Here is a 14,585-nt window from a genome sequence, read left to right as displayed (position 1 = left end):
TGCAGAAGGGGTGTCACGGTGCGAGACACATACCATGTGCTGTGCCATCCCAAGACATACGCTCTAGGAGACACTGGGCAAGAAAAAGTTGTTTATGCTGAGTACAGACGGATCATGATTGACAGGGAGATGAAGGTTCTCGTGAAATTCTGCCTGCTGGTTGAGTGTCTCCCGGCTGGTCTAGGTCATAAATGACCGCGACAGTGACCGAACCATCATGGCGAGCTGCAGAATGGCTGGAGCTCCCCCTCACCAACATTCGTGGGCGCTGCGGGGTCTTGCCGTTCTTCAAGATTGGTCGTGACGATACCGTGAGACTCTTTCAGGAGGGGGGACTTTTGGCACCATGCCTTGTGCTCTGACCTTGCGCCGGACTCGTAAAAGCAGTGAGGTAGACGATGGCCGCCAGCCCTTGGCTTCGAGACGAGTGGTCTTAGCTGCAGGAAGCTCCTTTCTGGTCCTGGGGGCATTTGATGTCGAAGTGTACATCTCTGACACAGTAAACGGCGAGCCCAGGAAACACTGTACAGAGCTGGCACATAGCCATCCTTGGCACCTCAATGAACAAACGGTGTGAGCCGTGATGATCGCCGGAGGTATGATGACTGCGGACTGAAGCCGCTGTTTTCTTCAGTGGGGTGTCCGGGTATGACGAACTCATCAGCTCGGTCAGGCATCGAGTAACCGATGGAGAAATAAGGTGAACAGGAAGGCATTCACGAAAACCAGGGCGAACTGCCTGCCGAGTCGCTCTCTTTCTGTCGAAAAGAGCTCCGATTGTCGGAATCAAGACAGAGGTTGAAGTTGTGAAGATATTTTAATCTTCTTGATGAGTTCGGTTAGAAGAGGGTTTACTTTGCCGTGCTATCGGCAACACTCCGCGGATCCAAGCCTTCCCGAGCCACACGCACTGCCGCTATCTTCAACCACCACACCGACTTGCTTCAGTCTCTTGTTGCAGAAATTTCAATGCTTTCCTGTCTGGCTTCTGCGAAATTGAGAAGTTCCAGATTGGGAATGCAATGAGAAATAAAATTCCTAAGCAGCAAGGCCGTCCAAAAAGGGTTTTGGCCTAGCTCATGTGTGCAAATCTGTATAGAGATTGATTCAGATGCAGATAATAAACATGGCCTGTCCACAGCCTGGCACCCACGGCGGGCAGAAGTACCACCCACATGGAACTAGTCTAGTCTGGTGGGGTTGGCATCAACTCTAGGGCCAAAATCTGATTTGTGACGCTCATAGGAATTGGCCAGTAAGCACCACGGTCAGCCAGCCATTCCGAGCCGCAAAGTTCCGTTGAGCTCGCTGTGGTTGTCGTGGTAGAGGTGTCGATGAGGTGTCGTTGGAGGGAGTGGGCAGAGAATGGGCGGGGCACCCTTGAAAAGTTCGCGCAATTTACAGGGCACTCCTGGCTATCACCCCTGCACTAACGCCGGCTGACGGATCCACTAAACAGAATGATCGCTGCTGCCCCACCAGGTCGATGTCTCTCCCGTGAAAGGGTCATGGATCAAAACTTCGACCGACGTCTTGTACTCTGTATGTATTGCGCCGAGTCTCAGATGTCGAAGTATGGAGCCGATGCCATGGAAGAGCGGCGGCCGGTTCCGCAACACATTGATTGGACAATGTAGTTTTTTTGGACAATTTTCAGAGTCTGTATCCCACATGCCCACTTCTGAAACGGGTTACACATTGCCCGTCTTTGGGTGGCTTCCACAGCTATATGCCAGAAGGTGAAATCAAATCTCATCAAGGAGGGATGCGTTGGCATATACCATCATTCTTGACTCCCCGCCAAGGTTCCTTTTAGCGTGGCCGCTCACAGCATTTCGCCGCCATGTCTTGGACAAGGCTCCGTGAACTCGCAAACACTGTCTTTCGGGCACAGAGCAATCGGTTTTCCCTCCCACCTCGTGGCATCTTAGGAAATCATCCGGGGCCGAGCTTGACGTCTGAATGCTCATCAAAGCTGAGGGCACAAAGCCGAGAAGCCCATACCGCCACGAACTGTATAGTTCGTCGTGTGGATCACGGCGTGTACCCCTGCCAGACCCTACAGGGCGTTTTCTTAGTTCAAGCGAATCCAGACCCGCACAGTCAGGGGCTATCTTTCAGCAACCTCTTACACAAACAACTGCCTGCCATTCTGTCCGTAGAAAGGCAGGGTTTGGCAACTTGACTTGATTTCTTCGGCTTCATCTGCCGCGTTGAGCGCGATATCTAATCGCCTGTCATATGTAGCACCTGGCAAGTCCCTACCCAAGTCCTGTTCCTGGTCCCGCAAGCATCCCGGTCACGTTGACTCACATCGTGCGTTCGCTTTCGCCCAGCCTGCCGGCTGTCTTGTTGATCGTTCCACTCCCCAGCACCTGTGTCCTGGCCGTTCCCAACCTGAACTATCTTGGCCCTTCTTGGCCATGCATGCGGCAACTGCACAGTGCGTGGTCAAGTCATGAGTGTGATCAGCTGGTCATGGTCTTCTGCACAACGGCTGGTACCAAAAGAACTAATAGGCCTGTGATAACTAGCTTTCTTACACTTCCTAGTCACCGATCATGGTTCGGAATGGTTTCGGCCGAAGAAACAAGCCATTATTATTTCGCATTCTCAACTCTGCAGAAACAAAGATCGTCTACGGTGGAGAGGCAAAAGCTATCGGGCTTCGTCATCTTACCACGGTGAGGATTGCGTTGCCCCTCAATATCGGCAAGAAAATGTACGTACCAGAGCCTGGTCTCAACATCTGCCCCGTACCTACCTCGCCAACACCCTCTCGCGCTGAGACCCCTTGTGGGAAATCCTCAAGAGTTCGCCCAACGTCACATTGAATAAATGGAATGTCACATTCATCAATCCAATCACGAGCTCAGAGATATGTACGAACAGCAGGCTTCTAGAAGAAAGGTATGGAATGGGTACACGGACCGGGGCACCACACACCTTCTTGTTGGACAACCCCATCAAATTCTCCTCGCTTTCACCTCTTTGAGAGCTGGCCTGGCAGTTGGCCATACTCGTGGAACACACCACAAGCCGCCCGTGCCATTCGCCATCCACACGTTTCCTCGCTCTCGCTTGTTCGTCACTCACTCCGTCCACGGCAGCATGCCACAGACTCGCACGTATCGTGTACTACAGACCATCACTTGAAAGTTTCCGAGCGGCCACTGAGGACAGCACCTACCCGGTACAAAGGAAGTTCCCGAGTGGGCAATGATTACAGCCACTTCGGTCCTGACACAAGCGAAGGGCATGAGCCACCTTGGGTGCCACCAACCCCGTAGCTCTCAACAACAGCCAAGCTACCACTGGCCTGTAGAATGGCTGGCAGATACATGTCAACCTACACCGAAACAGCGCTGCAAATCTGAACCGCTGAGAAAAGGGGGCAATTTCTTTTCTCGATGGACCACCACGCCTCATACACGAACTGCAACTCAACGACTTTGTAACCACCTCAGCCTCCTGTTGCACAAGTCCTGTCGGCTTCCCAGAAAAGGCAATCCTCCATGAACATGAATAGCTCTGGCCGTGTGGCTCAAAAAAACTTGAGCGTTGTTGAAAGCTCTGATCTGCAGGACGCACCCAATGTAGCAGCCATCTTTTCGTGCAGCTCTGAATGGGCTCTCATTACAGGTTCTTGGCCTCAGCTGTGCTTTGTCAGTTCCAGCCTTCAGAAAAAGAATCTGATCTGTAATGGCTTCAAGGCAGCTGTGAATGGCTTCTCATCGCACACCCTTGGCTGCTTGACCCAAGGTCTTGATGATATGCTGCTTTGTCAGGTCAACGGCAAGCCACCAAAAAAAACTCTGATCTGCAGCAAGGCATGTCCCACCGGCACACTGAGGATCCGATGCTGCTGTGTACGTACAGCAGTCAAGTTGCCCCTTGAGCAAGAGGCCTCGGATGATATAGCAACACACTGCCACTTACTCAATGATGAATGATACAAGCAGAACGGTCCCTCCGGCCCCGGCTAAACAAGACCAAACCGTTTACTCCCACGCCCCCCCCAGCCGCCTCACAAAGCCTCTCTACATGAAAGTAGTGAAGGACCTCCAACCCGCACTGCAAGTTCAAAGCTGCATATTATAGGTAATCTTCTTCACTATCCCCGCCCGAGTCTGCAGTCTACTCCGCTACTGTCTCGCGATGCCGGGCCGGGGGAAGAGAGAATACCTACCGACAGCAACGGTGAAAAAACAAATCTCAAAAACTGACACGGCAAACAAGCAAAAACGCTTACTATCTCTTCTTTTGCTTGCCAAACCTCCCTCCCACCCACCACCAAAATCCACCACCACCCCAAACGTTACTTCTCCTTCTCTTCATCATGAACAACACCTCTCCTCATCTGCAAATACCCCTCAAAAGCCGTACACGGCCCCTTTTCAAACCTCGGCCTCGTATCCATCCTCCCGACCTTGATAGGCGTAAACTTTGTCTTTTCCTCCACCTCGTCATCATCATCATCATCATCATCACCACCACGGTCCTCCTTCTTTGGCTCCCCCGTTGTTGTTTTCCCCTGCTCATCTCTACTGTTTATGTAATACGGCTGCAGCCAATTCCATTCCGGCAACCCGGTAGGAAGTACGTCAACCGATTGTTTTTCATACGCTTGTTGCTCCTCTCCTCTGCTCAGCGAGTCATCCGCCCTGAGCTCGTAAGTTGTCTCAAACGCGGGAACGTCCCTCGTCACCATCAACGGCCCCACGTGGGAAAAGGCAGTCATGCGGTTGAGGGCTTTTTGCCAGGTCCAGTCGGGCAGTTTGAGTTCCTTGATGGGTAAGAAGCCGGAGTAGGCGTGGATGGGTTGGAAGGGGTCTAGGATGGCGGCGAGGACTTGCAGCTTGGTGTTGCTGTCGAGAGTGTATTTGGTGTTGGCGTGTGTTGGCGATGGTTGGGGGGTTTGGTAGTATTTTGCCGGGTCGAGCCAGTATGCCGGTAGGCGGGGGTAGGAGGCGTTGTTGAGTTTGAGGAGGGGGTATGCTGTCCCGCCCGGGTCTTTTGGCTTCTTCTCCTTGTGGCCCAAGTAGGTGTACAACTTGGTGAGGACAAACTCGTCGTTTAGGGGGAGGTATCCGACGTTTGTTGGGTCGGTGGACCGCGGCCTCATGGGGAAGTAACCTACCAAACCGTCGTATTCCCTGTGGAAGTCGCCGAGCTTGATGGGAAATCGGTACGTGTCACCTGCCTGGGGGTTGTTCAGATCTAGGAGGTGTCGTTCTGGGTCCTTGGCGTTGATGGTGGATTTGGTTCTTGGTGGGCGGCATAGCCAGCTCGAGGGACCAGCCCATGTTGACCAGAGCGAGCGGCTTTCCGACTGTGCAGTTCAACGCCTCTGCGTACTCTCCCGGGGCCGGACCTGACTGCTTGAGGGCTCCGTTGATCATGTCCGTGAACGCCTGGACGTAAATGTCGTCTTTGGCGGTGAGCTGTTCGATCAGTCTGTCCAGCTGGGCTGTTGCTGCTGCCCCTGGTTGCTGCGCTTGGTCTGTTTTCTTGAAGGGCAGCCACCTCGCACTGGTAACGGCTCCTGTTCGGCCGGTGGCTCCGCTTCCGGGCAGCCTCACCTCGCGGTAGAAGACGCCTTTGGCAGTGAAGAGCTGTAGTTGACGACGATCCATCCCCATATGGGATCCTCCCACTCGGTCGTGGGACGCCAGCCAGACTCGCGTGTGACAAAGTGAGCGTTCAGTCGCGCTGGCTGGTTCATGCTTGGAGGGAGCTGGACGAACTCTGAGAGTTCATTGACGTCGTCCTTCCCGGCCGTGTGCGCTTCTACTGGCGCTGCCGTTGTTGAGACGCCGAAATCGGTGGGCTTTGCTGGCGGTGTCTTGCTGGTGACTTCGTAAAACTCGCCAACCCAAGGGGCGGTCCCTGACCTGTTGCTCTGACACTTGGTTTGATGTGCGTTCCGTGGGTCAAGGTGATGAGATGATCAGTCAATCCGCTGAGAGGTGCTGAAAGGAACGGCAGCCGAGGACACTCTTGGTGAGGTTGACCTGCTCCTCCTTTGAGGTGATCGACTCGAGTTCATCCTTAGGGACTGTGCTGAACAGTTGTTGGATAAGCGCATTCAGGGCAGAAGAGGGTTGTGGCAGTATCAAGATCCTGCCCGAGACAAGGGGTCTGTCCGTAACAGAGGTGAGGTCCTTGTCCGGATCAATGCTATAGCTTGTTCGTTCCAGCCCAGAAGATGCGCTGACGGACTTTCTCAGTGTCCAGTCTTCCCATGGGACGTGGACGTACTCGGCTTCCCACTCAACGAAGAGGGGGAACCACGGCTGTCTGTTGTTCCACCTGTCTCTCCACAATGGAGCCTCCGGATTGTGCATATTGGCATCAGTGTCTTCCACACCACTATCATGGTAGAGGGGCATATGGTTAACGGCAGTGGACTCATCATCGCCGCCGCCCAATGACCAGAACTCTCCCAGCAACTTGACCATGACTCCCCACACATCGGGAGGAATGCTTGAGTTGTGAAGACGGTCCAAGTCTATGCTCGACAAGGCATCAGCGGAAGGCTGCACCGTTTGGTTGTCAAGCCGGACTTTGACCTTATCCAAAAAGTCATGTGCCCAGCCAGACTTCACACCACCATGATTGTCGGATCACCTTGTTTGATAGCATTCAGGATGCACAGCCTCGATAGCGTCCCCGACTTTCTTCTTGGCTTCCTCCACCGCAGCTGTCTGCTGCGTCACGATGCTGGCGAGGGCATCGTGCCGGTCTTGCGCATCCTGGACATCTTCGGGGCTCGCTTGGATCGATGTATCAGCCGTACTGAAATGCTTAAACCACAGCGAGAAGAGCTCCCATCGGCGGTGTATCAAGGACCTCAAGCTCGCCTCCAAGTCCCCATGCCCGGAAGTGGGAAAGAAAACAGTCAAGACGGCGATGACGCGACAGGTGCATTCCTGACCGCCTATTTTGATCAAGATTCGGTCGATGCTTTGGCCAAGATTCTGGATGGTATCAAGATACGCTCGCTCGGTGCAGAATACGGCAAATCCAGCGATGGATCCTCTTTCGTCTTGAAGGGTGTCCTTGGGCTGGGGCCGGTAGATCTCTCGCTCAACTTCACGAATGATAATCACAAGCCTCCGCCCAGGAAAGATGACAAGACGACAAAGGACAAGAAACCCGCAGGCCAAGAAGTGCGAATCAGCAAACCTGGTCTTTCGACGCTCAGCTTATGATTCCTGGATCAACGACTACTCCTGCACCTCCAGATGCAGTGACCCTCGGAGACCTGATTGGAGGCGTCATGGGCAATGACTCCAAAGAATTGCTGCCACCTTTCGTGAACAACATTCAGTTCAAAAGACCTAAGTCGCAAAATCAGCTATCCGTGATCTTCGAAAAGCTTCTCCCAGAACAAAAGGATGAAGCGGATTCGGCAGCTGGGAAAGACCATGCCCCCTTGCCCGCACATTTTGTCTTCTCTAAGATCCTCAACGTCTTTGGCTTCTCCTTTTCTTACACCCAATGCCGAGAAAGCTCTGTCGCCACCGCTTCATCTTCTGAGAAAGCGAAGCCAGCTCCCAAGCCAACCAAGCGAATCGTGTCAGCTTCCCTCAACGACATCCCAGACATAGATATTCCCCTTATCGGGGCTGTGCCGAAACCAGTCGATCAGATTCTGTATCTCTGGGTTCAAGACACCAGCGAAACAACTGAGCCGAAAGCCACAGATGACAAAAACCAAAAGGCCACGCTCAAGAGCTTGACATATGGAGAGGTTCAAGCCATCAACAAGGTTCGTGGGTTCAAGGCCGCACCCCTTGTTTTCAAGAAAACACAGCAGGGGAAACTGGAGGACAGCACCGTCGTCCTGGCAGCTGGTCACCATTTCGTGATGACAGGCAAGGACGCACTGGGCAACACAACCGTCATCCTTGACTATGTCTTCGGCAGCACCTCATCGCCAGCCTCCCCGCAGAAGCCAGTTTCTGGAAAGGACTCAGATACCCCTGTCCATCAACACCTGCTCCCAACGACGACGCAAACGCCAAACCTCCTGGCCTGGCCCCTTACAAGAAGTCAGCCGGCCCCCTGTCCATTTCCAACATTGGCTTCGGCTGGAAAGGCACTCTGAAAGATGGCGCTCTGTCCATTGTATTCGAAGCTTCCGTCCTCGTCGGACCCATCGGGTTTGCGCTTCTAGTGTTCAAGCTGGAATTTCCCATCGCCGAAATGACCAGCCTCCAGAAACTTCCAGCCCCCAAAGTAACCGTCGACAGCCTCGCAGCTTCCTTCAGCAAGCCTCCTTTGACCATCTCCGGTGCTTTCATGCACAAGGTCGTCGAGGGCAACGACATGTACGCGGTAGCTCTCCTCATCGGCTACAATGTCTACCTCTTCGAAGCGGCTGGCTTCTACGGCGAAATGACTGATCCCGCTACCGACAGGAGGTTCAAGTCCGCATTCATGTTCTGTCGAGTCAACGGGCCTCTCATGCCCGTTGGCTGGGCCGAACTGTCAGGCCCGGTGGTAGGACTTGGCTACAACTCCAGTATACGGATGCCCAGCGCTGCCGAGATTCCAACCTTCCACTTCACCGCCGAGGGGGGTGTTTCCGTCGGGGTGGAGTGCGTCATCGACTTCCGCATTGCTTCCATCACCGTCGGGGCCACGCTGGGGGCAACCTTGTATCTTGAAGGTCCTCCGCTGAGCGGCCGCATCACAGTCGACTTTTGGGTGACGACGTTCGATGTCAACTTTGGAACCTCGCCAGACCCTGCTCCCGAGTTGAGCCTGGGCGAGTTCTTCCAGCTGGTGCTCCAGGGCGGTCAGACGCAGGGTATGCCGGGGGCGACCGGTGGCAATACCAACAGACGGGAAACCCGGAGCAGAACTACACATCTTCTCCTGCCAATCGGGACTCGTGCCCACCGGCAAGCAGGAGACTCACCCGGACGCTCCTTGGGTGGCTCGAGGAGCATCATTCGCGTTTAACGTGTCCTGTTTGTTTGCCATCATCAACTGCACCGTCGTAACCGCTGTGAAGAAGGATGACGCTGCAACGGATAAGAACTCGAAGAAATGGTCCTGGGCCAAATGAGGGGCCAGCAACCGAGTCCATATCCAAAGCCCATGAAGAGAACGGTGCCGCTCATGTCCGATGTCGAGATCAGAATCTACCGTCAGGCTCCAGCAACAGCAGAAGCTTCCCTCGCGAGTCTCAGTGCGCAAGAGGACGACCTTGATGGATGGGGAAAAGCCCAGAGGGTGATCAGACCCCTTTCAAGCGCGATCTGGGGGTGTTGTAAGTTCTGTATATGTAACCCCACCCGAGCCGCGTTGATATTGACGATGCTTCGAACGATCCTTCTCGTCACGATGCCGATCAAAAATCCATGTTGTCCACCGCAGATGGAACAGTGAATCAGATGACGGGCGTGGACATTCACGGTCCGGATGCCAAGCTGAGCAGTGAATCACCCATCGAGTTTAACGTCGCCGAAGCCATGGGCATGAATGCAAGCCTGCCCCATCCCATCCCGACATTTCCGGACATTGTCACACCTGAAGATAGCAAGCTTCTTCTTCCTGACCCGTGTATCTATCCACCTTGTGGCATGATGTGCAGAAATGTATCCAGTCGAGCCCCGCAACTCATATGACAGCTACCTACCTACTGTGCCCTCGGCGGCCTACCTATGTCAATCTTGACATCAATGTCCTCCCTCTCAGCAAACCTAACCTTGGCATCCAACGACAGCCTCTGCTTCTTATTCACCTCTGCCACCATCACACCAGCCAGCAAGAACGTCAAGTCCAGGCACTCCCCCGCAAACACAGACCTCAGATGCGTCCTCGGCAGCAGCTCAACCTTCAGCGACCTCTTGCCCGACTGGAGTGGGCCCTCCTTCATGAAGCTGCAGACGACGTTGAATCGCAAGTTGATGATCATGAAGCCGCCCGAGCCTTGATAATCCGTCATCAGCACCTCTGGGGTGCGGTTGAAGGGGATAAAGGCTGTGATCTTTTGAAGATAGAAGTTGGAGACGGTTCTGGCGTCTCTCAGGGTAATGGAGAAGATGGGATCCTGGGCTTGGTCAGAAGGGGTGAGGATGTCGTCGCTGGTGGACTGGTTGATGGAGAAGACGAGGAAGCTGAACGAAGGTGCTGATGCGGGGCCGGAACCACCTCCTCCGGTTTGTGGTACGTTCAAAGCGAAGGTTTTCGACGAGGGGGACGATTCTGCCGCGGGGCCCACCAGCTTTGTTAGTATGGTGGAGGAGTTGGGAGGGGGGGGGGGGAACAGTAAAGGTTCTGATCTTTGCAAGCCTCCTCCTATCGATCGCAAGGGTTGTCTTGGGGGTGTTGCTGATGGGTGTTGCGAGCGACAGGTCTGGCACTGCCAATGGCATGGAGGTTGCAGCGCTGTCGGGGTGATTCGAGCTCTTCTCGGTCGAGATCTGCCGCTGGTCAAGCTGGATCTTCAACTGCCAGCTTGGATCGTTCAGCTCGTACGCTATCAGGCTTGATGTTGGTTGAGCCTCCGTGTACCTGCTCTGGCCATCGGAGCCCTTCATCCCCGCCACCACTTTGCCATGCGCCCATGTGGCAAAAGAGTTTGCGTTGAGGAACCTCAAAGCTGGCTCATTCCCATACGGTGGCTTTCGCGTTTGGTCGTCCACATCCCAGAGGAAAACCACAAATTTTGCATCTGTTGGTGTTTTTCCTCTCTGCCACGCAGCCTGCCCATCTTTGAGGTCGTTGACTCTGTCATCGCCGCGTGGCTGGTCCTTGATCGCGCCGCTATACACTGACTTGAGCGTAATATCGATCTCTCGGTTGGTGGTCTGTCGAAGAGACATAGCATCACATTCGTGTCGAGCAACTCGTGGCGGATTAGCACAGGCTGCGAAGCTGGCGGACTCGGCTCTGTTTTGACAACCATGTCTGAAAACGCTGTGACAAGTTCGGATCGGAGAAGAAACCCATACAGCGGCACAGGGCGTGGCCGACCAAGACCTTTACTCTCCGTGGTAAGATATCGCTTGAGGGCGTGCTGCATGGCTCTTCGAACCATGTCGTCACTCCTCTCGAGATGGTTCGCCAGACTGAGCGCGCCGTCTATCAGACTACCCGTCCAGTTGCGGTCCACCTCAAAAAATCGGACAGTCTCGAGAGGGAGATGGGATGGATCACTGATCAAGTAATTGGCGGGTATGCCTGCCAAGTACATCCTATCCAGCACCCACTTGAGCACTGCCATCCAGTCGGTAGAGGACGGCGTGTTGAACTCGTCATAGGGTGCATCTGCATCCTGCAAAGAACCCGAGACCTCTTCAGCTGCCTTGTTGAGCTGGCGCTGCAGTTTCTACTTCTGGGACTCGCTCCCATCTTCACCCATGGCGCTGAAGTAAACATCTACCCGGCGTACGGTCTTTGCCTGCCACCTGTTGGACACATCGCTTGTCAACAAGGTGTCGCTCGCAGGAAGTCTTTCCAGGAGGTTCATGCAGGCAGCCAGAGACTTGATGGTGGACAATTTGGTGCGGAAAAGAGTCTTTTTTTCCATCTCTTCCTTTTTGGCGACTTGTACGCCGGCTTCTTGGATCTGCCTGCGCACGCGGGCCAAGGCTACGGTAAAGGACCGGTCTGCAAGAGCCAATGTCTGCCCAACTGCCAGGCTGAAGAGTAAGAGAGATCCATGATACCGACCTGCCGGTCAAATATCTGGCGGTTGGTGCCATGCGTGGATGGTAGATCCCAGCCAGGTTGCAGAGGACACTCGACACTCGTTGGGACAAGCGGTCCCCTGAAAAAGGACACCGTCTGCTCCCCAGTCTGGAGGCGATATCTGGCCAGAGAGTACCCGTTCTCTAGCCTGCTAGCCACGTTTTTCCCAGCGTCACCCTGAGACCTCAACAAATCCAGCTCTGCCTTGGCAACGGGCGCACGTAAGAGCTGGTTCTGGACGCCATCGCGGTTGTTGAATTCGCCCACATGTCGAAATGCATCGTGAAGGCTGACCGAATTTGGGGGCAGACCCATGTAAGGCCAGCTGTAGAGGGACGTCAAAGCCACATAAGGGGTCTTGAAAGGAAAAGGCATGGCTTCCAGGCCCTCGATCGATATCAAGTGGGCGACAACCGAGGTAGGCTGAGTGCGGCCAAGAGGTCCAGTGCGATGAGAGAGCACCACAGAAAACAGACTGTCCCTCTCCCCAAGGAGTCCAGTCGCCGAGCCTGCCAGCGCCATACCTGCCGTATCAACTTGTCGTACATGGGCCAGCAATCGATACCGAGAGGCATCGGGATGCGCTTGAGAGGTGTTTGGTTGTTGGTCCTTGTCATCAAACGTCCGTACCAGCCCTTGCAACACCTCAGCTTTCACACAGACGATGTCGCCTTTTGTTGAGACTGGATCATGAACACTCGCGTCGAAGGAGGTTAATGGTGTACTGAGCGCCTTACTTTCCCCCACATTATCGATGAAATCCGACATTTTGACGTTATAAGTGAAGGTGGGTGATGGCGCAAAAGGTTTGGGAGATTTGGGCAGTTTCAAGAGACTCTCCAGGCTTGGCTCTGCCTCAGGAGGAAGCATGATCTTATCCTGCGTGAAGACAACGACAGCCAACCAAGGCGTCCTTGTTTTGGAAAGAGCATCTTGATGCTCTGGGGAATCCGTTGACAACTCGCTCTCACTGCCGACCCTCTCCCAGGGCAGCTGGGGATCGTTCAAGACCACATGCGGAAGGGTGGTGTGAGGTGTTTGATGTCCTGGGGCTGGATATGTCGTGTTCAGGGAACCGGGGGGGAGGGAATACTGGGGAGCGATGACTGTGAAGGGTAGGTATCCAACCTTAGTGTTGAGATTGGCCGCTTGGCTAGACGTGGGTGGAGGAGTAGTGAGGGAGTTGTGAATTATGCGTGTTGTCGGACATTGAGTCCAGAACCTCCAGACAACCTCCGGACAAGCTCCAGACAAGCAAACTGCCGGGAGACCGATTGGAACATCTAACCAGATAGATAAGACAAACACGAAGCCATTGGCTCGTGTTCTCGTCTCCTACCCATGACTTGACCCCCATAAAGGTACCTAACCCGCAAGTGACGAAGATGTCCCCGATGGATCTGGACACTGTGGTGAATTTTCTAGCCTAGAACGGTGGCTATGAAGGAATGGCTGGCTGAAAAGTTCCCCAAAGGCAGAGCTGGATTCCTGATGCTGGCTGTAGAGTGTGCTTTTGTGGACGCTGGGCCTAATTGCATTCAGTATTGTAGAGTGACCAGTCGCCTCCGTGTCGGACCACACCTAAGAGCCGGTTCTAGATTCCGCCATGAGTTCATTGCTGGAGAGACTGTACCGGAAGGGAACAATACTTGTGGCCTCAGCAAGTTCATACCGCCACGGTTAGATGCAAGCAAAGCCAATAAGGTAGTCGGAATACCGCCCTGGAGCCACCTGTGGGTGGCTGAGGAGGGCTCCAGTGACAATGTGAAGTTCGACAAAGAAGAGCTGGAGGCAGCAAGACAGCTAGTTGTATATAAGAGTTGGACCGCGATCCTTATGGTATGGGAGACGCAGGGCTTCCCAAATCATGTTGCCACACATCATCATCACCATGTCTTGTCCGCTTTCCAGTCTCGTCAACCCCCTCGACAACGAGCAGGTCCTCCTCTACTATCTGTCCAGCAACCAGACCCTTGCCCTCGAGCTCCACCATGTTGGCGCAGAGAAGACCACGGCCACTGCGTTCGCAGACAACATCTCGGCCCCTGTCGACTCCAACATCGTGAACCCGGGCTCCTTCAACGCTTTATACAACGAGAAATTGGTGAGGGGGATTTCCTCAGAAGCCCCCGCTCATGGCTCTATCCTAACAGAACGTAGCTCAATCTCTACGGTCTCGTCCAGAGCGCACCTCAAAAGGGCATCGCCGCCGTCGATGCCATTGCACCCAAGCGTCTGGCCCAACTGAGCCCTGTCTATAAGCTCCTCCTACCGGATGGCCCGAACCAACACCGTGATCCGAGTTGCCATTACCACAATTGTCGCCGAGGGCCAAGGATATATGTGCTGCATGACGTACGACCACATCCATCCATCCATCCCCTTTCCATGTTTTCGTCCCACGAATCAAGTCGAGAACTGACAACAACTACTCTCTCTGACCAAAACACAGCGGGACCGAAGAAAAGCCACGCATCACCGAGTTCTCAATCGGTTGGTCGTCCAGCTCAAGAGGCGAGGACCTCATCACCAAGCCCCTCGACACCAAGCCACCCCCTGGTTGCCAGCAACCTCGCAGCCGTCTACGATCCAGCCGCCAAGAGAGAAGCTCAGCGTCTACCGAAACGAAGACAACCTCCGAATCGTCAAGTCGACCAGCGAAAATGGTAAAGAAATAAAGAAGTAAAAAAACTCCCCGTCTTTTGAACCACCATGCCCGCCTTTCTTTCTTCTAGGAGCGAAAAGCTGACGTGTAGCCTCTCTGTAAAAAGATACCGTGATTCCGAACACAGACGACTCCCGTGATTGCACCGGCCTTGCTCTGGTTCCCGTAAGCACGGACAAGGGCACCAAGCTGTATCTCTACTACTTCATGC

The 14,585-nt window shown here is 54.1% G+C and overlaps 2 protein-coding genes across 2 annotated transcripts; both read left to right on the top strand.

The window, feature by feature from the left end:
* Window positions 1–6,650: 6,650 nt before the first annotated feature.
* QC761_109630 (uncharacterized protein) lies at window positions 6,651–8,973 on the top strand (the record flags this gene model as incomplete). Its single annotated transcript, XM_062874253.1, has 3 exons — window positions 6,651–7,191; window positions 7,248–7,870; window positions 7,933–8,973. 3 exons carry the CDS (start codon window positions 6,651–6,653, stop codon window positions 8,971–8,973), a joined length of 2,205 nt encoding a protein of 734 aa, XP_062737370.1.
* Window positions 8,974–13,600: 4,627 nt separating this feature from the next.
* QC761_109625 (uncharacterized protein) lies at window positions 13,601–14,395 on the top strand (the record flags this gene model as incomplete). The annotated part of the gene is made up of 3 exons (XM_062874252.1): window positions 13,601–13,813; window positions 13,870–14,064; window positions 14,162–14,395. The coding sequence occupies 3 exons, from the start codon at window positions 13,601–13,603 to the stop codon at window positions 14,393–14,395; spliced, it is 642 nt and encodes a 213-aa protein (XP_062737369.1).
* Window positions 14,396–14,585: the final 190 nt, after the last annotated feature.

This window comes from Podospora bellae-mahoneyi (genome assembly GCF_035222275.1).
Source record: "Podospora bellae-mahoneyi strain CBS 112042 chromosome 1 map unlocalized CBS112042p_1, whole genome shotgun sequence".
NCBI lineage: Eukaryota > Fungi > Ascomycota > Sordariomycetes > Sordariales > Podosporaceae > Podospora > Podospora bellae-mahoneyi.
Note: the sequence above shows the minus strand (reverse complement) of the source record. Positions and strands in the feature narration are given on the sequence as shown.